General features: G+C 35.0%; 1 protein-coding gene across 1 annotated transcript in view; it reads right to left on the bottom strand.

Annotated features, from left to right (window-relative positions):
* VCL (vinculin) overlaps nucleotides 1–27,663 on the bottom strand; it is a 1,795,541-nt gene that overhangs the window by 1,481,321 nt on the left and 286,557 nt on the right. Inside the window, exon 6 of the mRNA XM_044055664.1 lies at nucleotides 17,269–17,301. Within this exon, the coding sequence (XP_043911599.1) occupies nucleotides 17,269–17,301 (33 nt within the window). The remainder of the gene's footprint in view (nucleotides 1–17,268; nucleotides 17,302–27,663) is intronic.

Raw genomic sequence — 27,663 nt, 5'->3', positions numbered from 1 at the left:
AAAAGTTATTTTTAACAGGAAAAATACGGTAAAAAGCACTTTAAAACAGTATGCCAGTCCCACAAAAGAAAAATAAACACAATTTCTCCACTGAAAAAATATTTTCAGTTACTTTACATTACTTTTAAACGGACAGAAAAAAAAAAAACAAGTGCTCCTTTTAAAAGTATATTACAGTCTCACGACAGTCCTGTAAAATACAACACTCCAAACTTTAAATTAACATTTCTGAAGAGAAAAGTAATAAAACATCAACAAAATTAAGTGCAAAAAGAGCATGTCCAGCCAACAAAAATCAAGAACCTCAAAGGACTAGGATACCTGATGGTCAATAAAAGTTGGAGAAGCAGGAAATAGTATACTAAACTTTATTCATGCTTTTGTCAGTAAGACTTCATCAGAAATAATAGCAACAACCCAGCTGCATCAATATATACACAATAAATAATTGTCAATTATTCAATCAATGCACTTGTGTTCCCCCCAAAATCTTAACTCATTACATGCTATATAAAAACATATTCAATAATAAAAACTTATAAAAACACATTGCAAATACAATACATAAATGCTAATTAATACTAGTAACTTTCAGTTTCCTGTTTTTAAGAAAGCATTTGATATTAATGCTGTCATTCAGGCCTGGTTTGCTGTCAGCATTTAATCTCAGTTGCCAAACTGTCTCCCTTTGCTCCAACCTATTTTTGTTATCCTCTCCTCTCAAGTCACCATGCATTACTTCTAATACCAAAAATAAAAATTTCTTAAAACTAACACACTCAACAGAGTGTCAGTATAATGAACTCGTCTCATTTTTTGTCTTTTTGTAATTATTTTTTATTTTTCAAATAATATAATATTTAACAATACAAGCATCAATAAACAAGTATTATAAACCTTTATATACACTATGTACAATTGACCTGAATAGAGGAGGGAAAAGAATTAATAAAATATATGAAAGTAGTAACAAAAATTTATAATATTCAATTAATAAAGTATAAAGTTACACATTAATTATTTAGGATTCATTTTTAAATTCTCAATAAGAGTTAACATTTTTCCCAAGGATAGTTTGTCCATGTTTTAGGTGAAATTCTCGATTCCTTCACCTTGATTTCTTATGTCACTGTTTCTTACAGATTAGGTTCTTGTGAAGACTTCCACATTCTAGTTATACATTTCCTTGCCACAGCTAGTATGGACCAAAGTAGGTATAGATCTTTTTTATTCATTCCAATAGTATCATTAACATTTAAGACGACTAAAGATTTGGGTAAAATAAAGCTATCTGTGAATATAGCTTGGAGAAAAATAGTAATTTCTTCCCAGAATTTTTTTATATTAATACAATAAAAAAATATGAGACCAATCAGCTTTACAGTTTAAAGAAAGTCTCCAACAAATGGATTTATCAAGTGAATTGAATGTGGCTAGTTTATCAGGTGTAATAAATGCCCTGTGAATATATTTCCATGTATTTTCCATACTTGTAAATTAAATGTTAAGTTAACAGAACATAAAAGATTTGTTTTACTCTCAATTGATAGATTAGTGTGACATCCCTTTGCTATGAAATTCTAATATCTTGCATTAGGGTTAGTTTTATATGTTATCAATATTTTACATAATTTTGAAATTAGATTTGTCCAATTATAATTGTCGTAAATAACTTCAGATATTAGACTTATCAAATTTGAACTAGTTTTATAAGGAGAATTAATAATTTTACTATTAAAATCCTTAACATATGATAATATGCTTTGTAGTATCAACCAATCTGCTGATGGAATATCATATTTATTCTGAATTTGTTGAATGTCTAATACTACTTGATTCTATATACAATGTTGCCAACAAGTGAAGTTTTCCCCTCCCATCTAGTTAAGATAACATTATGAATTTTATTGAAGAAATTATTTGTAGAGCTAAAGGGTATTATCAAGTCTAGCCAAATCTTAATATCCATGTTAGTATATATAAATCTTCTGAATACATTGTAAATATTATTTATATAATTTAAGTTTGTTGGTTTTGTTATATTATATTGAATATTAACAGTCAATATGTGCCACATTCTATTATTTTGCTCACTTAATATGCACTTTTTAATTATTTTATTTTCATTTAGAAAAATAATAGTGTGAAATGTTTTCCATGTTGAAGACTAATTAGGATCTATCCAATTAATGATAGTTCTTAATAATGAATCTTTTATGTATGATTCTAGATCTGGAAGTTTAATTCCACCCATTTCCCAAGATCTAATATGATGTGTAAAGGCTATTCTATTTCTTTTTGGATACCAAAGAAAGTTTAATAGAATTCTATTTCTTTCTTTCAAGAGTTTCTTGTTAGGTACTATAGGAATAGCTTGTGCAATGTAATTAATTTTGGAAGTATTGTCATTTTTATTATTTGTAATCTGTCTTCAAATCTCAAGAACATTTTATTCTAGCTTACTATTAACATTTCTATTTTCTTAATTATGTTGCTAGAAATTGTGGCTAATGTAGATTCCAAATTATCACATGGTGTTATTCCTAAATATTTTATTATGAGAACTTGTTTTCCTATCACACAATTTGTAGTTAAAGTAAATTCTCTCTTTTTATTCAAATGTATATAATTAGATTTTCCCTTGTTAAATCTAAGGCCGGAAATATGATAAAACCTTTCCACTATTTCATCTAGTTTTTGTACTGATTTCTCCGAGAGAGATAACGTGAGTAAAACATCATCAGCAAATAACATATTTTTTTAATTGAGTTGACCATATACATCTATGCCTGATATTTTAGAGTTGTGGCGTACTAATGGGGCAAATAATTCAATTCCTAAGGCAAACAGGATGGGAGACAAATTGTTTTTATAAATATTCTTTATTAGTGTAATAAAATTAGTAGGAAATTCAAACAATTCTAAAGCCTTAAAAATAAAATCCCAGCTCGATGAATCAAAGGCTTTTTCTATATCCAACACTACCATTAGAGCTTATTGGTTGTTTCTGTTTAGAAAATCTATGAGTGTTAGAATTCTTTGTATATTGTCATGTGTGTGTCTTTTATAAATGAATCCTGTTTGATCCTCATTTATGTGTGTCAATGATTTTTTTAAATTCTACTAATATTGACATGAAGATTTTATAATTATTGTTAATTAAAGATACTGGCCTATAAGATTTACACTGTAAAGGGTCTTTGTTTTCTTTTATAATGGGTGTAATTAAGGAGTATCTCCATGAAAATGGAGTTGTGTTTTGTGCTAGAATTTCATTCAAAGTTTTGTGAAACAATGATATTACTGAAGATGGAAATATCTTACACAATTCATTAATTATTCCATCAATTCCTGGTGTTTTATTACTTTTACTTTCATTGATATTTTGAGTAATTTCTTTTAGAGATATTTGTTTTTTAATGTCTAACTTTAACTTTTCTGGTATCGCCTTTACCTTTACTAATTTTAGGTCTATGTTTGATGTATTAGTTATATGTGAAGTATCATTATAATGGTCAGAGAAATAATGTTTAAATGCATCTAGTATATCATTTATATCCAAAACCTTTCTGTTTGTTTTCCTTCCTTCATGTATAACACTTGTAATATTATTTTCAATTGAATGTTTTTTTAATCTTATTGCTAAATTATGCATATGTTTGGGTGATACTGCATAGGAACTAAGTTTTAACCTTTCTACAGCTATATTAGTTTTGTGAGTTAGGATTTCATTATAACTTTTATTTAAGTCTTCCAATGCTTTTTTATAATTATTTTGTGTGCAAGTAGATAAATTAATAGTGAGATCTATAATTTGTTTTTGGATATTACATAATTCTGATTCCCACTCTTTTAGCTTGTTTTTATACCATGAAAGAATTTTTTCCATTTAGATAGGCTTTCAAGGTATCCCAAAGATTAATTACATTTATTTCAGTAGTGTAGTTTATATGTAAAAAGAATTATACTTTTGAATCTAACCAAGGTTTAAATTGTTTTAATTTTGTAATATAAGCTGGAATTCTTGACATAAAAATTAATTTCTTATAATCTGTATCTATTTTGAGAGTTAATGAATTATGGTCTGAAAAGGGACAAGGGATTATGGAAAATTTTAATATTTTTGAATTTAGCTCTTGAGATATGAAGATTTTATCAATTATTTTATGTGTCCCAAATCTGTGGTCTTGGTGTGAAAATAATAATGAATGTTTCTCCATATTACTAAATGTATCAATTAGATTTAAACTTTCTTCCCATTTCTTAAGTAGCTTCCCTATAGAACTTACACATAAATTTCTTTTGCTTGTAGTTTCTGATTTATCCAATATACAATTAAAGTCACCTCCCAAAATCAAATTTCCTTTATATATTCTAATTATTAGATCCGTGGGTTTTCTTATTGTCCCAACCCTAATACCTGGAAACCAATATATATTTACTAATGGCCAGAGTCTATTGTTATATTTTACTATTACTATGGCTAGGAGTCGTTCTTTATCTTCATATTTGTAAATGATTTGAGGCATAGTGAAATTTATTTCCATAAAATTAAAGTTCCCCTAGTCTTTTTCTTATATGAAGAGTGAGATAGGATCATATATTCATTACAAAACAGTGTAAGAAACTTCTCTGTGTGGAAGATTTTCAGTCCATATATTTCTAGCTAATCAATGTATATTAATCAGATCAGACAATAGTAGTAGAAGTAGCGAACTTAAACTTGTTTTAAGTCAAAACAAAACAAAACAAAAAATAATAATATAAAATATATAATTGTACAGCATTACTAAGTATTCAAAAGTAATCCAAGTAAGGCAGGTAGTCTGTTTCCAGTCAAAAATCCTTTATTAAGTACACAGACAAGCGATCCAAGTAAAGCAAAAATAGAGTAATAATTTCCTCACAAGCTTTCTAAATATATATATATATGTACTTTTTATCAGGCATGGGAGGGGTTTATTGTGCTGTAAAACAAAGTGTTATTGGTACACATGTTAAATTTACATCCCTTCTCCCATCAGTGTGACATTTGAGCTGGTCATGCCCTACTTAGTAGCTGTCATAATAATATAACCCTTATGTACTTTAAATAAAATTTATAATGATGCGATACCTCTTATTTAACCAGATTATTAAGTAGATTATTAAGTCTGTGATTTTTTCCAAGACAATATACTACATGGTTGGAAATATATCAATTTTAGTTCATTTGGCAATCAAAAAATATATATAAATATATACATATACATTTTGCATGTAAAAATCAATTGCTATTTTCATAACCTATTGTTAACAAAGATCGCTTTTGTCCTTCTAGACTTCTTCAGGTCTGTGTACAAGAACCATAAAAACAATCTATAAAAAATATATAATTGTATAATTAGTTAGTATTGTTATTACACATCATTTTGAATAAAGTGGAAAAACCCCCCCAAAAAAATAGAAATGAGAAAAAATGTATGTATGATGATGGAAACAAAATATACACTTACAATACAACTGATTTAAAATAATATTTAAAATCATCTGGTAGAATAAAATAAAATAAAATAAAATACAATTAGTCATGTAAACAATGAGGCAATTTTCTAAGTTCCACTTACACACTTTGGTTTTATACACTTTGGATTATCACAGTATCAAAATATTATTTAAGAAAGCTGGGACATTGTCACATGAATCCCTTTTTTGATTAACATCTTAGGTGAAGCCCCATCATTTGCTTATTGGAAGGCCAGGAACATTAGAAGTTTTGTTGAATCTAAACCTAGACCATATGAAAAAAGCACTAAAAGATGTGAAACTAATTGTACATTTTGCATATTTATACAGCAAGGTGATAGTTTTTATCAAATCAAAACAAATCAGTTATGAATTCAAATTCAATAAGGGAAGTTTCCTGGGTAGTCATCTGGCTAGCCCAAATGTACTGGCCCTTGGGAATGTTTTTCTTGATAAACAAAAGATGACCACTACGATAGTGTAAATATCCATTTGTAAAAGTATCCTTACGATATATTTTACTATCAAAAATGTTTTCATTCACATTCCATGTCAAATTGATGTCTAAAAAATTTACACTTATACCACATTCTCCTTTTACAAATTTCAAAAAATTCGAAGTGTTATTAATATCTAATAGAAAGTTGTCAACCTCATTTGAAGTGGCTTCTAAAATAAAAAACAGGTCATCCACAAACCTGGAATAAAAAATAACTCTATATTTTTCAAGCAAAGGTATCAGTACAGTAGTTTCCCAAAAGGCCGTTACTATATTAGCATATGCTGGGGCTGCCAGAGACCAGTATGAATTAATATTTATATAGTGCATTTGAAATTTGTTTTTATAAGTTTTTATTATTGAATATGTTTTAATATAGTCTGTAATGAGTTAAGATTTTGGGGGGAACAGAATTGCATTGATTGAATAATTGACAATTATTTAATCTGTATATATTGATACAGCTGGGTTGTTGCTATTATTTCTGATGAAGTCTTACTGAAGAAATCATGAATAAAGTTTGGTATGCTAATTCCTGCTTCACCGACATTTATTGACCATCAGGTATCCTAGTCCTTTGAGGTACTTGGCTTTTGTTGGCTGGACATGCTCTTTTTGCAGTTGAGTTGGTTTATTTATTGGAACTTTCTGTTTATCCCATACCTTCGATGGATATTACGGGTCTATTGAAGGTATCGGTGGTTACTATGACTGGTATACAAAAATTGTTGAGTTTGTTGCTCAACAGACAAATAAATTCAGCTGAAGATAACCTTATTTCTGAGGAGGAACAGGCTACAGTGGTAGATTTGAATTCTATTGATCCATCAAGTGCTAACCAGCACAGCTTTATTGAGACATTAAATAGTTGCAAGCAATTTAGTAGTATTCACTCTGTGTTGGACTGTCAGTATGATCCTTTTGGTAAAGCAGATTACAAAATGGCTAAAATTAAAATTGATGAATATCATGAGAAATGTGAAACTTTATGTAGACTGCTGAAAAAGCACAGGTCTTTAGACCTAGAGAATAAATACTTTGACAGGTGTCTAGAATTAGCTGTGGTACCAAAAGGGCTAAGGTTTTTCAAGTGCCCAAATTGTATCAATTCAGAAGACCCTTTTTTTCATGAACTATCTGTGTTTTTTAATAATGCAGGTCTTCAATTGATTAAATTACTGACAGTGAACAACATCAAAAAGATGGATTTATTGAAACCAGAAATTCTGAAGTTGGATGAAGAGGTCAACCAGTTGTCCAAAGAGTTTAGTGATGGAGCTTATGAGGTGGTACTGAAAGAAGTAGAACAACATGAAAATTATATTGTGACTGATAAACATCATAAACTACTGAGGGACATAGCAGCATATGAAAGTAATACTGCCTTTGAGATGTTTGACCCATTGTTTCAAAGGAATAACAACAACAACAATAAGAATTTTAATTCAACATGGGCACCAGCTAAGTTTAGCAATAATAAGAATTCTGTGGCTTTAAACAGAAACATCAAATCAAATCAGTCTGGTTACCGCCTAAGCTCAAACAACCATACAAAAGCTTTGGCAGTGGTCACAAGATCTTTCAACAGTGGGAGGGTGGAATCAGCTCCTACTAGTGATGGGAACGCCACAAATGACGAGCAGTTAACTAGCAGTCCTAATAGTACTTCTGTAAAGACAGGTGAATTAGGGCAAAATGGAGCCAGACCCAAAGTTTTTTTATCGAAGAGAGAGACAAGGACAATGAGGGGGCAAGCGATGAGAAGCAGAGAACAATTGACTTCAGAGTCATCCACGGACGACCAGTAAAGAAAATAACTGGTAACTTTGACTTATTAAATCTAACTGATACTGTTTTTTTCTAAAACACAAGAGCAAGTACTTAAGTACAGTTTTGGGTTCGTACCTACAAAAAGGGCGGAATATGAAAAAGTTGCGATTGACTTTAAGCAATATACTAGAAAACTGAATTTACAGTATTTGTTCAAAAATGTGCATGAAGTGGCTGTTGATTTTAAAAAAAAACATCATGTTTTACTCTCAATTTATGTCACACACACACACAGTGCATTTGAAGAAATGTGTTTATATGACTTCAAACAATGTTTGCATAATAAGCATAGAAAGTGGTTTGATAATTTATCTAAAGATGAACATCTTGCATTGAATGAATTAAGGGGGGAAATATGGTCATCATGACTATTGAACAATATAATAAGGGTATGGTGAAATTATTATCCAATAAGGAAGACTATGCACAGACTAGCATGCTAGACGTTGACTTAGTTATAAACAAATTTATGTTTCTCTTTATGAACTTTTAACAGATCAACAAATTGATTTTGAATTGTACAACTTTTGTGTTATAGAAAAACCTAGAGTGGGTGTGTTATTTGGTATCCCTAAAAAAACACACGTCGGTCATTGATGCTGTTTTGAAACCAGTAACAGCTAGGTTAAAGTCGCATTTAAAGGATTCTTGGGACTTCTTGGATAAAATTAGGGGTTTGTCCCAGAAGTTCGAATTTAAGAAAGATAGACATTTAATGGTGACAGTAGATGTGGTCTCGCTTTTTACGAGTAGTCTCCATTCAGAAGGGGTTGAAGCAGTTAGAATGTTTTTGTGTAGTAATACCAACATTGGTCGAACTAAAACAAATTTATTTGATTTAACTGAATTGGTGTTATATAACATATTTTTTTATTTTTAATAAATGTTTTTATAAACAAAGGGAGTAGCAATGGAGTCTCTGGCAGCCCCAGCATATGCTAATATAGTAATGGCCTTTTGGGAAACTACTGTACTGGTACCTTTGCTTGAAAAATATAGAGTTATTTATTATTCCAGGTTTGTGGATGACCTGTTTTTCATTTTAGAAGCCACTTCACTTGAGGTTGACAGGTTTCTATTAGCTAACACTTCAAATTTTTTGAAATTTGTAAAAGGAGAATGTGGTATAAGTCTAAATGTTGTAGACATCAATTTGACATGGAATGTGAATGAAAGCATTTTTGACAGTAAAATATATTGTAAGGATACCTTTACAAATGGATATTTGCACTATCGTAGTGGTCATCCTTTATTTATCAAGAAAGACATTCCCAAGGGCCAGTACTTCTTCTTCGAATCAGTCTTCAGAGCAATTGACAAGAGTAAGGTGGTCCACACAGCCTATCTACACCTTGCCAAGGCCTTTGACATCATCCCCCACTCTGGAATCATAGATAAACTTACTAAGCTGGGCATTAATCCATACATCACCAGATGGGTTGCTAACTGGCTTACTGATAGAACCCACACTGTAAAAGTAGTCAACTCCAAATCCAGCTCCAGACAAGTGACAAGTGGAGTACCTCAGGGTTCAGTCCTGGGACTGCTCTTGTTTGGCATCTACTTCTCTGAAGTACAGGCCAACACTAAGGGACTCTGGCTAACAAAGTTCGCAGATGACTGCAAACTGGGAGCCATTATTGAATCCCCAAATTATGTGGATACTCTATAAAAGGGCCTTACAGAAACAGATGCTTGGTGCCAGAGCCATGGGCTCAAGCTCAATGCCAAGAAATGTATAGTTATCCCCTTTGGGAAAAAAACATGTACCTGTGAATTACCATATAGATGGCAGTACACTAAACACCGAAAGTGTGATAAGAGACTTAGGGACACAGGTGGACAGTGGTCTCACCTTCGAAAACCACATCGCCACAACAGTCAGGAAATCCTTCTATGTGGCACACCTCATCACTAAGGGCTTTTCATCCAGAAAAAAGGAGGTCATTGTCCCACTGTACTCATCCCTCATTAGACCCATTATAGAATACAATGCCCTGTTTGGTATGTACCTCTCAAGACATCTGCAACAACTGGAAAGACTGCAGAAATACCTCACTAAAAGAATCACAGGCCTAAAGCAGATGCTCTACGTTGACCACCTTAAAAAACTCCAGCTATACTCTGTAGCATATCATCTACTCAGAGGCGATCTCTGCTTAACATACAAGGCCATGTCAAACCCAGAGCTGTTGGACATGCTACACTTAAAGAAATCCCAATCCCTCAGAGCCACACGCTCCAAGGATCTAAACCTTGTTGTCACAATAAACAAAACATGCTGGAGGGATAGGTTCCTGACCCAGAGACTCCCCAGACTCTGGAATAGATTGCCCATACATGTCAAGCAGAGTGCCTCTTTGGCCCTCTTCAAAAGGAACCTTGATGATTGGATGGGAGAAAGGAAATTCACTCCGGGGATCACGTCACTCGCCCTGCTAGACAGGGGTCCAGGGAAGTAAATAGTGTGCGAAGAAATAGCCAGGGAATTGTTATGGCTAGGCTTGTATAGGCCCTAGGGCTGATAGGCTAGTACAACCTATGAACCTATGAGCATTCAGGCTAGCCGGATGACTACCCTTATTATTGAATTTGAATTTATAACTGATTTGTTTCTGGCTAAAGGTTATGACTTGGCATATTTAGGTCAGTTAAGGAGGAAATTTTATTGAAAAGGGATGATTCATATCCACCAATTCTTAAGAAGCTCTTAGTTTATAAAAAATCAGCAGTAGGGGATTTTTGTAAATATCATTCAGTTGTTTAGCATGGGCATGACTACTTATCGTTCTTTTATTAGGGACATTGTTTATAGGAATGGGAGAATATTGGAGGGGAATAAAGATCTTATTGAGGTAATAGGGACCAAGCCATGCTTTGTTTATCGAAAATCTGGTAATATAAAAAAGTTGTTGAAGAGAGATGACTCGATAAGGAATGATACTTTACTAAAAAAGTTCATAAAAAAGGTATGTTCAAATGTGGAAGTTGCAGTATGTGCAGGTTTATTTTTGAGGGGCCATTTATTATAATTCACCATTTGGATCGAACTTTTGTAGTTCCTGGATATTGTTCCTACAAATACAGAGGCATTATTTATATTGGTATGTGTAGTGATTGTAACGCATATTACGTAGGTATGACCACAAGAGCACTCTTTGAGTGCATTAGAGAACATTTTTATTATATCAAGACAAAAAATGAGAGGAATGCGTTATACCGACACTCTGTTGAGTGTCTTAGTTTTAAGAAATTTTTATTTTTGGTATTAGAAGTAGTGCATGGTGACATGAGAGGAGGGGATAACAAAAATAGGTTGGAGCAAAGGGAGACAGTTTGGCAAATGAGATTAAATGCTGACAGCAATCCAGGCCTGAATGACAGCATTAATATCAAATGCTTTGTTAAAAATAGGAAGCTGAAAGTTACTAGTATGAATTAACATTTATGTATTGTATTTGAAATGTGTTTTTTTGGTTTGGCTGCTGTATGTCCTCACCCTGGTGCTGGATGTTGAGTTAGGATTTCCACTAGTGCCTTTCTGGTATCTGAAACCTCCTACACAAGGGACTCTGCCTTGCTGGAAAACCTGCTACTGTGTCCACCAAGCCCAACATTGGAAACTACAGGGGTTACATCTAAACCAGACTTTAAAAGTATGTTACTAGTATATGTTTAACCTAAACCTTTGAACCCTAAACTTCTGGTCTAGCTACCTGCCTAGGACTACCAGCAGTCAATACGAACTTTCCTAACTGCAGGCCTTTCCAAACTCCTACTTACTAAGGGCCCAAGCATCCTCTATTAGTTTTACGTCCTGCATCCTCCACACTATTTCTGTCTCCTACTATTTTCCTTCTTTCTCTCCTTCCTGACCTGCACAACTGCGAATCTAACTACTGGCCACTAGGTGGCATCCTCCAACTTTCTGTTGGCTCCCTTTTCACTCGCTCTGTAACTCCCCTATACCTCTCTTCTTGCTCCTGAACCTCCTGGCCCACAACCGCTCTTCCTTCTCCCCTTGGCCCCTGACAAATCTCCCTTCATACCCTTATTAGCTACTAAACATCTGTACACTCACCCCTTGATATATTTCCACTGATTTTGCTTCTTTCTTATCTGCACAACCTTACCTACTGGTTATCCTTCTTTCCTGATTGTTTTTCCTCTGCACTACAACTCCTTTGTGTCTTTCGATTACTCTTCTCTTCTTTTTCTCTTTTCCTATGTTTTACATTAAAACCTTTATCCTAGCTATCTACTCTCCCTTTACTCACGAATCCCTATGCTCCGCCCACTATATTAGGCCATCCCCTTTTAATTTACTTACTACTTTCCCCTATCCACATTCACCGCCCAATACCCTCTGCTCTACTCCCCCACCCTCCCCCATACCTTCTTAGCTACCTTATAAATATATCCCCACATCCCTGGACGCCATCTTTCCCTCCCATTCCTTTGGTTTGGCTGCTGTATGTCCTCACCCTGGTGCTGGATGTTGAGTTAGGGTAAGCAGTTGTTATCTCTATGTAAATGGGTGCTACTATATTCTGACTTGGTATACATTCTACAAAAGATACTTATATGTTATCACCCTATGAATGGTGAAATGCTACTTAACAAGCTGTGTCTGAAACCTTTCGTAGGAATGTTTAATGCTTGTCTCTGTTAGTTATTTGTGCTTACGCACCTGGCTTTTTTATGTTGTGCCTGCTACGCAAGATAGGATTGTCTCATTGCTTAGACTGCTCTAGTTAATTATAAACAAATATTTTGCATTCAGTTTTAAATTGCTGCATTATTACTCGTAGTTAGGCACTGTTGGTCTGTGAATCGCCCACCTGTGTACTGTATTATCGTTACTTTTCCTGAGAGGCACGTAGTATTTGTGGCGCACAGTTAAATTAAGCAGTTGTTGTGTGCTTTTCCACGATGGTATTGCAGTCTAGGTTATAGCCTATACTATAGCGACTTCCCTTGCGCATTCCCTGAACAGAGACGCTAAGGTGGCTTCCCTATCTCTACCATTGCTGCATGTCCTTTTGAAATAGTGGACGTATATTTTACCTGCTTTAAATGCTAAGGTATCTGCCAACGCTATTACTTTTTTAAATTTAGGCCCCCGAAGATTTTGTCTCCTTTGCGCGCTTTACAATCAAACCTCAGCGTAGTATGTCTATCAGTAGTACGCTTCCATAACATACAAACTTGACTCCCTTCCTGCTTTTGGCGCCTTCTTTCACATAGTTACTGCCATCATCATAGTCCACACCCCAGTGTGATCTGATCGTAGATACTCTGTACCTATACTATTTATGGTAGCTTGCTTAGACATCACTTCCATGTGGATATTGCCTGATTTATTGTGCCCCTTTACATATTATTTACTCATAGTAACCCCTCTTTGACTAGTCCATCTACCTACTCTTACCTTACGAGATCCCTCCTAGACTATCTTATGTTTACTAAATCCATTGAAGCAGCGCTAAGGCAATCCTAAAGCTTATCGCTATATTAGCGCACTTCAGTACATCTACACGCCTGCACTGCGTGAGCTTTGTTCTCGCTATTTAATGTGGGGACCGGCAGACGCGGACCCTACTATTTTGTAGTGTTTGTGGAAACAGTCGTTAATCATAATTCCTGCCTTACCCGCTAATAAGGATAGCGTCGCTACCTCTAGTGTTATCTAGTTTATGAGACTGCTTCTTCCACATGTTATTATCTCCAGTGTCATAGCTTATCTACCTACCCAGCCTCTCTCCATTTATTTACCCACTAGAACTACGTATTTACTCTCCCACTTGAACCACATGCTTGCTCTTTGTTTTTTTCTTTTTACTAGTAGTGACATGTTTTACCTTGAATGATATTTACACTGCATTTATTCTAGTTTAACTGTTATTTTGCCTACATTTAATCAAACAAATTGTATGCTTTTAACTATACTATGTCTATTTATTGTTGGATTTTCTAGTTAGATTAACAAGATAGTTACAAATGTGGAAAGTATTCATTTGATTGACACTAATTTGCTAGGTCTCTATTACTGCTCTCCAATAACTGTATCTGTTTTGCCTTACTATCTTCCTCTCTCTCCCTAAGATTTCCACTAGTGCCTTTCTGGTATCTGAAACCTCCTACACAAGTGACTCTGCCTTGCTGGAAAACCTGCTACTGTGTCCACCAAGCCCAACATTGCAAACTACAGGGGTTACATCTAAACCAGACTTTAAAAGTATGTTACTAGTATATGTTTAACCTAAACCTTTGAACCCTAAACATCTGGTCTAGCTACCTGCCTAGGACTACCAGCAGTCAATACGAACTTTCCTAACTGCAGGCCTTTCCAAACCCCTACTTACTAAGGGCCCAAGCATCCTCTATTAGTTTTACGTCCTGCATCCTCCACACTATTTCTGTCTCCTACTATTTTCCTTCTTTCTCTCCTTCCTGACCTGCACAACTGCGAATCTAACTACTGGCCACTAGGTGGCATCCTCCAACTTTCTGTTGGCTCCCTTTTCACTCGCTCTGTAACTCCCCTATACCTCTCTTCTTGCTCCTGAACCTCCTGGCCCACAACCGCTCTTCCTTCTCCCCTTGGCCCCTGACAAATCTCCCTTCATACCCTTATTAGCTACTAAAAATCTGCACACTCACCCCTTGATATATTTCCACTGAATTTGCTTCTTTCTTATCTGCACAACCTTACCTACTGGTTCTCCTTCTTTCCTGATTGTTTTTCCTCTGCACTACAACTCCTTTGTGTCTACCCGCTCCGTTCGCCCTGCGGGCTCACTCCGCTCCCCTCCCTGCCCCCAAATTCCACCCGCCCCTGGAACCTCTACATTTATCTCTAACTAAACACTCCTCCATCTCTCACAGCCACTCACAACAACTTCCTGTTCCCACCTCCTCCATACTTAGTCCCCTCCCATCTCTTCCTACCTATTAGTCTGACCACATCCTGTTACATCACTCACTTAGAACCAACTTAATATGCCTATCCAATACCACCCCACCCTACTACTAATTCTCATCACTACCCTGACAACCACCTATCTCTCTACCTCCTATGAACACAGCTTATCCACAACTTTCACTATCCCACGCAAATATACCCTAACTACTCCCCCACCTACTTGCAGTAACAATTATAATGTCATCTATAAAACCTCTTATCTACTACCTAAATACCACCGTCTCTCTCACACCAAATACTGCATTCATCACTCCAAAAAGCGTGATATTTACCAGTTCAAACCATCACAATTCTATAACCTTTCATTAATTAGCTCACTGACACATGGAGACATACACCCCAACCCAGGCCCTAAACTATCTCCATTTTTAACCAACTGCCAAATAGTTAATCCAAAGCTAACTCCACCTACTAAACCTCCTAAATCACTCTCTATAGCCCAACTTAATATACGTAGCATCTGCAACAAAATATCACATATTCATGCTCTACTAGAAGTCCAACAGTTCGACATTCTCTGTCTAACTGAAACATGGCTCAAACCAACAATAAAAGACAATGAAATTGTTCCCCCTGGATATAACATCCTGAGACAAGACCGCTTAAGCAAAAAAGGTGGCGGAGTAGCTATACTCTATAAAATAGGCCTACAATTAAGCATAACAAATCATACCCTTTTAACTAACACACATGCAGAATTAATTATCTCAAAACTTCAAATCAATCCTCACAAAACCATAAATATTATCTGTACCTATATTCCCCCAGGCAATAACACAACAATATTAGAAGACCTACTAAACTGGCTTTCTTTGAGTCTCCACCAAGAAACAATACTCTTAGGAGACCTAAATATTGACTGGAACTTATGTGAACATACTAATCCACCTACTTTTATTAATCTGCATGGCTTCACTCAACACATAAACATCCCTACAAGAACAAACAAACGTAGTAACAAAGAAGCTGTACTTGATTGGATCTTAACAAATAGTCCACAACTAAAATATACAACAGGCACTCTTCCAGATGACCTCAGTGATCACTCCCTAACCTATATCATCAGGCATAAAACCAGCTTATCTATCCCAACTCAAGTTCGTATAACCCGTTGCAAAAAGAATTTTGACCCTACCCTGTTTCACAATGAACTCATGCAAGTTAACTGGTCACCTCTCAAATCCCTCCCAATAGATGAAGCTGTTAATCACTTCAATAATACCTTTCTCACCATCCTTGAACATCATGCTCCCTTGCGTTCCATTCGTATGAAAGCTAAGACAGCACAATGGCTCTCTAACAAAACTAGGCAACTAATTCTTAATAGAAATAAAGCTTGGAAAAAATGGCGAACCACTAAAAATTTAACTGATCATCTCTCTTTTAAACAAATAAGAAATATGGCAAAACAAGCCATACTTCATGATAAAAGAAACTTTTACACTCAATTACAAAAATCTTCCCTCCACCAACCACATAAATTTTGGACCGCTATTAATACTCTCTTATCCCCTGGCAAAGCTGCCACTCCAAACCCATCAGGCTCCAACACCAACTCCCCCACAGAAATAGCTAATGCCTTTAACACCTTTTTTACTTCAGCCATTCAAAAGCTAGCAAACCAACAAAGCCCTGATACCTCTAAACTATCTAAGCCTAGCTCTACCCCCCCATTTCACATCCAACCCATACCTACCTCCTACATTTTGTCCCTACTTCAAAAACTTAAGCCAACAACCCCTTCAGCTGACAAATTACCTGCAGAATATCTCCAACTAGGTGCCAAAGCAATAGCTTATCCCATCTCTCTATTAATTAATAGGACTATAAAAGAATACACTATACCTTCAGCCTGGAAAATCTCACACATTATCCCACTCTTCAAAGGCGGTGACTCTTTGGAGTATTCTAATTTCCGCCCTATAGCACTACTATCTCCTCTTGCAAAAATAATGGAGAAATGTATACACAAACAATTACTTAATCACCTGTTAAGCAACAATCTCCTAGCTAGCTGCCAACATGGGTTTCGCCCATTCCATAGTACAACCACTGCCCTACTATCCTTCATCGACTCTAACAACATAAATCGCAACAAGAACACTCCTTCCTCTGCTTTCTTTGTAGACCTGTCAAAAGCCTTTGACATGGTTAATCATCAACTTCTCCTACACCGCTTAAAGTCCCTCTCTCTTGACAACCAAGCCTTAAGCTGGTTTTCATCCTATCTTGAAAATCGCAAACAGGCAGTTCTCTGGGATAACCATCTCTCTGATCTTCTCCCCACCTCCATAGGAGTCCCTCAAGGGTCCATCCTAGGTCCTCTTCTGTTTTCCATTTTTATAAATGATCTGCATCTAGCCACTCCTCTATCTACTTGTATTCAATATGCTGATGACACAACCATCATTTGCTCCGCAAAAACCCAGACTGAACTTCACTTGCTAACACAAAACACCTTCACCACCATCGAACAATGGTTCTCCAACCACTGCCTCCTCCTGAACCCCAAGAAAACCAAACTTCTGATCTTTCCACCCACTCACCTATCTCCCCCTATTGACTTCACACTCACATCTAACAATGGCACACTTATTGCTCCAGACCAAACAACGAAACTATTGGGTATTACTATCGACACCCAACTAAAATTTGACTTTCATATCAACTCCACCATAAAATCAACTAACAGGAAACTTGGATCTCTATATAGAATCAAATCTTTCTTAACACCTGAAGCTAGAACTATAATAGCTAGAACCCACTTAATCTCTACCCTATTATATGCTTCTTCTATATACAACCTCAAGAAACTAGCCATGTCATACAACAACATAGCCAGATTTGCCACCGCCTCTCCATATAAAACTCACCACTGTTTGAATCTTTTAAAACTAGGGTGGCTGGAATTACCCCACCTCATACAATACTATCAACTCACTATTGCACATAAAGTCCTTTATCACCCTGAAAACACACCTATGCTCTCTACACTCATAACACCCTATCACAATATGAGGCATCTCCGTTCCTTCAACAAAACACTGATAAAAACATCTAAATCAAAAAATGTAGCAGGAGACTCCATATTTTCCAACTCAATTGGCAAAATTTGGAATCAAGTTCCACCAGACCTCACAACACTGACTTCTATTCCACTATTTAAATCCAATCTAAGACTCTACCTAAACAACCACTGGCTATGTTCCTGCAACAACCCTGGGTAACCTTTCTCTCTCACTTTGCTTCCCTCCTTTACTCTTCACCTGGCCTTCCTCATCATTTCTCCAGCTTACTTCACTTTCCCTCTTATTAATCCATATGTCTATCCCTCTTTAGTTATTCATATTTCTTGACTTTAATACTTTGTCTTTGAATAACATACCTTAACCTAGCATTTTTATCTAACCTAGATTTCTGCTCTGCCTCACATGGAAATCAAATTCTTATATAGCCTGTTTTTAACCTATGACATTGTTTTTATTTTTATTTTTATTGTATAACTTTTGTATATTTTTAACTTGTTAAGTAGTAGTTAGTGGAGCTTTTCTCCTTGGGCCTCCACTGAAAATGGACTTGTATCCAGTTGGACTAGCCCGGTTAACAAATGTAAAATAAATAAATAAAATAAAATATTATTGAATATGTTTTATATAGCATGTAATGAGTTAAGATTTTGGGGGGAACAGAATTGCATTGATTGAATAATTGACAATGATTTATTGTGTACATATTGATGCAGCTGGGTTGTTGCTATTATTTCTGATAAAGTCTTACTGACGAAAGCGTGAATAAAGTTTGGTACGCTAATTCCTGCTTCTACGACTTTTATTGACCATCAGGTATCCTAGTCCTTTGAGATCAACAAAATCAAGAAAACAGTAGTTTTTTTTCCCATATAGCTAAGGCTACTGCAGCAGTAATCAATATGATAAACATTTATGGAACTAAGACCTGACTAAATAAAGTGATGACAGTATTAAACTAAGGGTAAATTTGCATGAAAGAGTTTAATGTGAGAGTAGGGAAGGAGAGAAAATGGGAATGAGACTTAGTGGAGACAGAGGCAACGTTCTTGCAGAGATATATAGTGGTATTAAGAAATATGTCAGTGGAGTGGCCGTGTCCAGAAATGCTATGAACTTTAAATTAACTATTACTGAATCTAAACCGGGTAAATATTTTGTACATAAGATCTGCAGGTACGACTATATAAGATATTTTTAATATGACTAGGGAGTGGATTCCAGATGGCTGGGGCAATTTTTGAGATATAAACCAAAGTCAAAAATGCCCATAAAACACTATATGTCCCAACTAATAAAGATAACTTAAAAAGAAGAAAAATACTGGGACAAGGCTCCAAAATCCAAACGAAACATAAAATAATGAAAATAGGCCTTTATTCAGAAACACAAGCGCTTTCACATAGCTTCTTCGGGTGTATATTAATCAACTAAAGAACACACCTTTATATATACAAAACAAATCACATGTTCACATTCCAATTAAGTTAAAGGTGCAAAACTATCTTATAAAATGCATATATAAATAAATACATTCTTACTAAAATGCATTCATATGAATAAAAATATATATATGTACCACACAATATATATGAAAAATCAGAAGAAATGTTTTTCTATGTAAAATATATGTGTATATAAAAAATCATCTTCTCAAGCCTCTGGTATGCAGTATGGGTTTCAAAGGTATACATTCATTGAGTCCATGTCCTGTGTTAGATCTCAACATCACTATCCATCTAGCTTCTATTTCTTCAGTCCTAAGTCTAACATCCCCACCTCTGTCACTCTCAGAGGGCTTGGATAGCACTTTGAAATTTATGAGATTCACTCATGTTTTTAACATGCTTAGCCAATGCATTAACCTTGGATCCCTTTTTAATATGGTAAACATGTTCCCTTATTCTCTCTTTCAAAGTGCGGTCAGTTTTGCCAACATAGAAATTTTGACAAATGATACAGTGGGCAAGGTAAACAACATGTGAACTCGCACATGTAGCATGAACTCTAATATCAAAGAGCTTGCCTGTGTCTGGATGCTTAAATGACAAAGATGTATCTATATAGCTACATTGTCCACATTTACCACAGGATTTAGTGCCGGGCAACAATTTTTCTCCTATAAATTCTTTTACTCCACAGAGTCTTCTCTGTAAATTCTTTTTGTTCCTAAATGTAAACTGGGGTTTCAGACCTACTAGATTAGATATGTTAGGTTCAGTCATTAAGACCTCCCAATGTTTATTAATAATGCCAGTATACATACTGACATCTCTTGTATATGGAATGCATACTTTTGACCTATTATCTTTCAAAAAAGTTTGTTTAGGAACAGGTCTTGAAAAATAGGGTTTAGCTCTAGTATGCCTTAGTTGTCTAACAACCTCTTCAGTCTTAGTCACCATACTGTATTGATAACCTCTCTCCTTTAATTCTGTGGTAGTTATAAGCATTTGTCTCTCATATTCATGGGCTCCAACACTTAACCTGGAAGCTCTATAAAACTGATTTTGAGCAACATTGTTGAAGACATATTGTGGGTGCATGCTGTCCCTGGATAACAAGTTATTAACTCTACATTCTTTCCTGAACATCCTGGTGGTAATCTTACCAGTTGAGTCTCTTTCAACAAAGACATCTAAGAAATTAATTCCAACTTGTGAGTAATTTAAAGTAAATTTTAAAAAAGTAGTGGTCTGATTCAGGTAATCAGTAAACTCAACAAGTTGATCAACAGTGCCTTTCCACAAAATAAAACAATTGTCAACAAATCTCCTGTAAAAAAGCACTAGAGAATTGTAGGGCCCATTAAATACATGCTCAGTCTCCCAGGTAACCATTACTGCATTGGCATAACAATTCGAACATGAGCTACCCATTGCTACACCATTTTTCTGCCAATAAGCTTGTCCATTAAAAAGAAAAACATTATTATATAAAACAATAGCAATAAGTTTCTGTATTAAAATAATTTCATTTGCTTTATAAGCACCAACTTTAATTAATAACTCCCTTAGAAAATCTATACCTTGTTCATTGGGTATAACAGTAAATAAAGAAACTACATCAAGTGCAACAAATAAAATTTCATCTTCAATAATTCCATGTCTAGTAAATTCATATAAATCATGCAAAAAATGCTCAGTGTCCCTAAGAACATGATGTAACATATCCAACACAGGTCTCAACTTTTTCTCAACATAAATGGAAATGGCCTCTGTACACCACCCTCTACCTGAGACTATGGGTCTCATAGGTGGTCTAATATTATTCTTGTGGATTTTGGGTAGCCCCTGAATAATTGGTATGGTGGGTTTAGAAACCAAAAAATAAGAGGTTAATTCATCAGTTATTAAACCTGTAAACTGCATGGACCTAATTTCATTATTGACTGTTTCAGTCATCTTACAAACAAATGCTCTATCAATTCTTACATAATAGTTACTCTCATTTAACATTTCATGCATTAACATTTCATATTGTTGTCTGTCTAAATCTGCCCTCCCTTGTCTGCAGGTCTAACTATCAAATTATTATCATTTTCAAGTCTATGTAAGGCCTCAGTCTCTTCCTTGCTTAAATTATAATTCATATTATTATTTGTCTTTTTATTATAAGTATTATAGATATCTGTCACACACATTTGCTCAAAAGCATTGATTAAAATGTTAGGTTTAGGAATAAAAGTGCTAGGTCTTTTAAAAATAAATTCTTGTTCATTCTGTTTTTGCTGAAACATAACTTTTAAAGTTAAATTTCTAGTGAACATTTTTAAATCAAAAATGATATCTGTTATGCTCATATTAGTTGTAGGTATAAAAGACAAGCCTTTCATTAAAACTTTCAATTCAACATCCGTTAAACAATGTTTGGACAGATTCATAACTAAAGTCTTACTTTCTGGAATGCTTTCTTGATTGTGTAAACATTGTTCGGCTCTTCTTCATATTTTCTTTTGTTCCTCGTGTTGCTTCTCCCTCGAGGTAAATTCTTGTTCTTCTGCCCTTCTGTTCTCCCCAGAGAGATGTCTCTCACAGGTAACGGAAAATTTAATGGGTAACCACCTGTGTGAGAGTGCGTTGCAGGTACCAGATGAGGTGAAGTAGAAGAAGCACTATCAACAGCTCTGTGTACCTGTGCTGTAGTCTGGAAAACTTTCTTCCTTGCCCCTGAATTGAGGGCACTCGAACTGGAAGCATTAACCGTAGAATGGTTATGTGCCTCTATATAGGAACCTGTGTCCTCGTTAATGATTTTACAAGGGTCGCTGCTGATTGCTCTGTTGATGTCAGTAAGATTCTCTCTTCTATCCTCTTCGTTACGCTGTGTGGTCACTCCAATATGCTGTTCAGTTTCAAATACTCTGGGTCTGTCATTGGACGCTATAGGTTCACGTGGCCACGTGAAGAAGTGGCCCAATGAAAAATCAGTGCGGTCTCTTTGTAACTTTTTGAGCTTAATCTGTAGTAGTTTGCGCTTATAGGTATCTACATTATTGACCGTATCTGCTAATAATTTAGTGAAGAAATCACCAATATAGATATTGTTCAATCGAGAATACTTGTCAGTGATATTACTTAACAAAATAGATTCACGTCTTCCAGCTGCAGATATAAGTAATTTAATATAGTTGAAACTAGTATCAATGTTTAGTTTCTGCCATTCAGTTAGTAAATTAGCATCACAGTCTATTTCCGCTGGCATTTTCAAAAGTCTAAGACCACGCGGAATCAATTTTTCCTCTAAACATACCTCAAGATGGAACCTTTCACATTGAGCTCTCACCAGCTTGCATAGGATTCTTTCAAGGTCTAACAAATCTGACCTGAGTGTTAAAAAGTCTACATCAGCATCATCTTCACCTGTGACCTTCAAGCCTTTGTTCAATAACGGATTGTCCACATCTCTCACTTTAGACATAAACATATCAACGTTACCATCAGTACGAGGTTGATTTTCAGGATTGTAGTCCAGTTCTACTTCTTCTATAACATCAGCCATGTTAATAGCGTAAATGGGCTCAAAACAGGAACAAACCAAAGTAAAAAATGCCCATAATACACTATAGGTCCCAACGAATAAAGATAACTTAAGCTAGATGGATAGTGATGTTGAGATCTAACACAGGACATGGTCTCAATGAATGTATACCTTTGAAACCCATACTGCATACCAGAGGCTTGAGAAGATGATTTTTTATATACACATATATTTTACATAGAAAAACATTTCTTCTGATTTTTCATATATATTGTGTGGTACATATATATATTTTTATTCATATGAATGCATTTTAGTAAGAATGTATTTATTTATATATGCATTTTATAAGATAGTTTTGCACCTTTAACTCAATTGGAATGTGAACATGTGATTTGTTTTGTATATATAAAGGTGTGTTCTTTAGTTGATTAATATACACCTGAAGAAGCTATGTGAAAGCGCTTGTGTTTCTGAATAAAGGCCTATTTTCATTATTTTATGTTTCGTTTGGATTTTGGAGCCTTGTCCCAGTATTTTTCTTCTTTTTAAGTTATCTTTATTCGTTGGGACCTATAGTGTTTTATGGGCATTTTTGACTTTGGCTTGTTCCTGTTTTGAGCCCATTTACACTATTAACATGTCTGATGTTATAGAAGAAGTAGAACTGGACTACAATCCTGAAAATCAACCTCATACTGATGGTAACGTTGATATCTTTATGTCTAAAGTGAGAGATGTGGACAATCCATTACTGAACAAAGGCTTGAAGGTCACAGGTGAAGATGATGCCGATGTAGACTTTTTAACACTCAGGTCAGATTTGTTAGACCTTGAAAGAATCCTATGCAAGCTGGTGAGAGCTCAATATGAAAGGTTCCATCTTGAGGTATGTTTAGAGGAAAAATTGATTCCGTGTGGTCTTAGGCTTTTGAAAATGCCAGCGGAAATAGACTGTGATGCTAATTTACTAACTGAATGGCAGAAACTAAACATTGATACTAGTTTCAACTATATTAAATTACTTATATCTGCAGCTGGACGACGTGAATCTATTTTGTTAAGTAATATCACTGACAAGTATTCTCGATTGAACAATATCTATATTGGTGATTTCTTCACTAAATTATTAGCAGATACGGTCAATAATGTAGATACCTATAAGCGCAAACTACTACAGATTAAGCTCAAAAAGTTACAAAGAGACCGCACTGATTTTTCATTGGGCCACATCTTCACGTGGCCACATGAACCTATAGTATCCAATGACAGACCCAGAGTGTTTGAAACTGAACAGCGTATTGGAGTGACCACACAGCGTAACGAAGAGGATAGAAGAGAGAATCTTACTGACATCAACAGAGCGATCAGCAGCGACCCTTGTAAAATCATTAACGAGGAGACAGGTTCCTATATAGAGGCACATAACCATTCTACGGTTAACCCTTCCAGTTCGAGTGCCCTCAATTCAGGGGCAAGGAAGAAAGTTTTCCAGACTACAGCACAGGTACACAGAGCTGTTGATAGTGCTTCTTCTACTTCACCTCATCTGGTACCTGCAACGCACTCTCACACAGGTGGTTACCCATTAAATTTTCCATTACCTGTGAGAGACATCTCTCTGGGGAGAACAGAAGGGCAGAAGAACAAGAATTTACCTCGAGGGAGAAGCAACACGAGGAACAAAAAAAAATACGAAGAAGAGCCGAACAATGTTTACACAATCAAGAAAGCATTCCAGAAAGTAAGACTTTAGTTATGAATCTGTCCAAACATTGTTTAACGGATGTTGAATTGAAAGTTTTAATGAAAGGCTTGTCTTATATACCTACAACTAATATGAGCATAACAGATATTATTTTTGATTTAAAAATGTTCACTAGAAATTTAACTTTAAAAGTTATGTTTCAGCAAAAACAGAATGAACAAGAATTTATTTTTAAAAGACCTAGCGCTTTTATTCCTAAACCTAACATTTTAATCAATGCTTTTGAGCAAATGTGTGTGACGGATATCTATAATACTTATAATAAAAAGAAAAATAATAATATGAATTATAATTTAAGCAAGGAAGAGACTGAGGCCTTACATAGACTTGAAAATGATAATAATTTGATAGTTAGACCTGCAGACAAGGGAGGGCAGATAGTGCTTTTAGACAGACAACAATATGAAATGTTAATGCATGAAATGTTAAATGAGAGTAACTATTATGTAAGAATTGATAGAGCATTTGTTTATAAGATGACTGAAACAGTCAATAATGAAATTAGGTCCATGCAATTTACAGGTTTAATAACTGATGAATTAACCTCTTATTTTTTGGTTTCTAAACCCACCATACCAATTATTCAGGGGCTATCCAAAATCCACAAGAATAATATTAGACCACCTATGAGACCCATAGTCTCAGGTAGAGGGTGGTGTACAGAGGCCATTTCCATTTATGTTGAGAAAAAGTTGAGACCTGTGTTGGATATGTTACATCATGTTCTTAGGGACACTGAGCATTTTTTGCATGATTTATATGAATTTACTAGACATGGAATTATTGAAGATTAAATTTTATTTGTTGCACTTGATGTAGTTTCTTTATTTACTGTTATACCCAATGAACAAGGCATTAATTTTTCTAAGGGAGTTATTAATTAAAGTTGGTGCTTATAAAGCAAATGAAATTGTTTTGATACAGAAACTTATTGCTATTGTTTTATATAATAATGTTTTTCTTTTTAATGGACAAGCTTATTGGCAGAAAAATGGTGTAGCAATGGGTAGCTCATGTTCGAATAGTTATGCCAATGCAGAAATGGTTACCTGGGAGACTGAGCATGTATTTAATGGGCCCTACAATTCTCTAGTGCTTTTTTACAGGAGATTTGTTGACGATTGTTTTATTTTGTGGAAAGGCACTGTTGATCAACTTGTTGAGTTTACTGATTACCTGAATCAGACCACTACTTTTTTAAAATTTACTTTAAATTACTCACAAATAGGAATTAATTTCTTAGATGTCTTTGTTGAAAGAGACTCAACTGGTAAGATTACCACCAGGATGTTCAGGAAAGAATATAGAGTTAATAACTTGTTATCCAGGGACAGCATGCACCCACAATATGTCTTCAACAATGTAGCTCAAAATCAGTTTTATAGAGCTTCCAGTTTAAGTGTTGGAGCCCATGAATATGAGAGACAAATGCTTATAACTACCACAGAATTAAAGGAGAGAGGTTATCAATACAGTATGGTGACTAAGACTGAAGAGGTTGTTAGACAACTAAGGCATACTAGAGCTAAACCCTATTTTTCAAGACCTGTTCCTAAACAAACTTTTTTGAAAGATAATAGGTCAAAAGTATGCATTCCATATACAAGAGATGTCAGTATGTACTCTGGCATTATTAATAAACATTGGGAGGTCTTAATGACTGAACCTAACATATCTAATCTAGTAGGTCTGAAACCCCAGTTTACATTTAGGAACAAAAAGAATTTACAGAGAAGACTCTGTGGAGTAAAAGAATTTATAGGAGAAAAATTGTTGCCCGGCACTAAATCCTGTGGTAAATGTGGACAATGTAGCTATATAGATACATCTTTGTCATTTAAGCATCCAGACACAGGCAAGCTCTTTGATATTAGAGTTCATGCTACATGTGCGAGTTCACATGTTGTTTACCTTGCCCACTGTATCATTTGTCAAAATTTCTATGTTGGCAAAACTGACCGCACTTTGAAAGAGAGAATAAGGGAACATGTTTACCATATTAAAAAGGGATCCAAGGTTAATGCATTGGCTAAGCATGTTAAAAACATGGGTGAATCTCATAAATTTCAGTTTAAAGTGCTATCCAAGCCCTCTGAGAGTGACAGAGGTGGGGATGTTAGACTTAGGACTGAAGAAATAGAAGCTAGATGGATAGTGATGTTGAGATCTAACACAGGACATGGTCTCAATGAATCTATACCTTTGAAACCCATACTGCATACCAGAGGCTTGAGAAGATGATTTTTTATATACACATATATTTTACATAGAAAAACATTTCTTCTGATTTTTCATATATATTGTGTGGTACATATATATATTTTTATTCATATGAATGCATTTTAGTAAGAATGTATTTATTTATATATGCATTTTATAAGATAGTTTTGCACCTTTAACTTAATTGGAATGTGAACATGTGATTTGTTTTGTATATATAAAGGTGTGTTCTTTAGTTGATTAATATACACCCGAAGAAGCTATGTGAAAGCGCTTGTGTTTCTGAATAAAGGCCTATTTTCATTATTTTATGTTTCGTTTGGATTTTGAGTCTTGTCCCAGTATTTTTCTTCTTTTTAATTTTTGAGATATGTTTTTTAGTGCTAGGTGAACAGTGTTGATTTTCCAAAGATGCGTGTCAAAGAATTTTGAAATCTGAGAGGGCAGTGGAAAGTTTGTGTTTTTAGTATATGTGGGGTGGTATTCAGCAACATATGCTTATGTGATATGCTAATTGAGGTGATTCAGTCTTTTTGTGTATCTAGTAGCATGGAATGTAGCTAGATATGCATCTCAAATACATAATTTAACAGGTGCATGGGTTAGTCCTTGGCATAATTGCTACATTTTTCTGAAGAACTCCATGTGCATTAAATGAAGGTCGTAGTTTTAATGAGGTTATCTGAAGGTTTGACTCTGAAGCAATTGGTAGTCAGATAGATGCGTCTTTCGGCTTTTCCCGGTTAGGGGTTGCCACAGTGGAACTCCCTTCTGCTAATGATTGGCAATAGATTTTTACGTGCTGACTTGCCAGGGCCCCTAAAAAGCCCCCCCCAACCTTCAATTGGGG

The sequence above is a fragment of the Protopterus annectens genome, chromosome 14.part0 (genome assembly GCF_019279795.1).
Source record: "Protopterus annectens isolate FY-2018-M chromosome 14.part0, PAN1.0, whole genome shotgun sequence".
In the NCBI taxonomy this organism is placed as follows: Eukaryota; Metazoa; Chordata; order Ceratodontiformes; family Protopteridae; genus Protopterus; species Protopterus annectens.
This window is presented reverse-complemented; position numbering and strand designations above follow the sequence as displayed.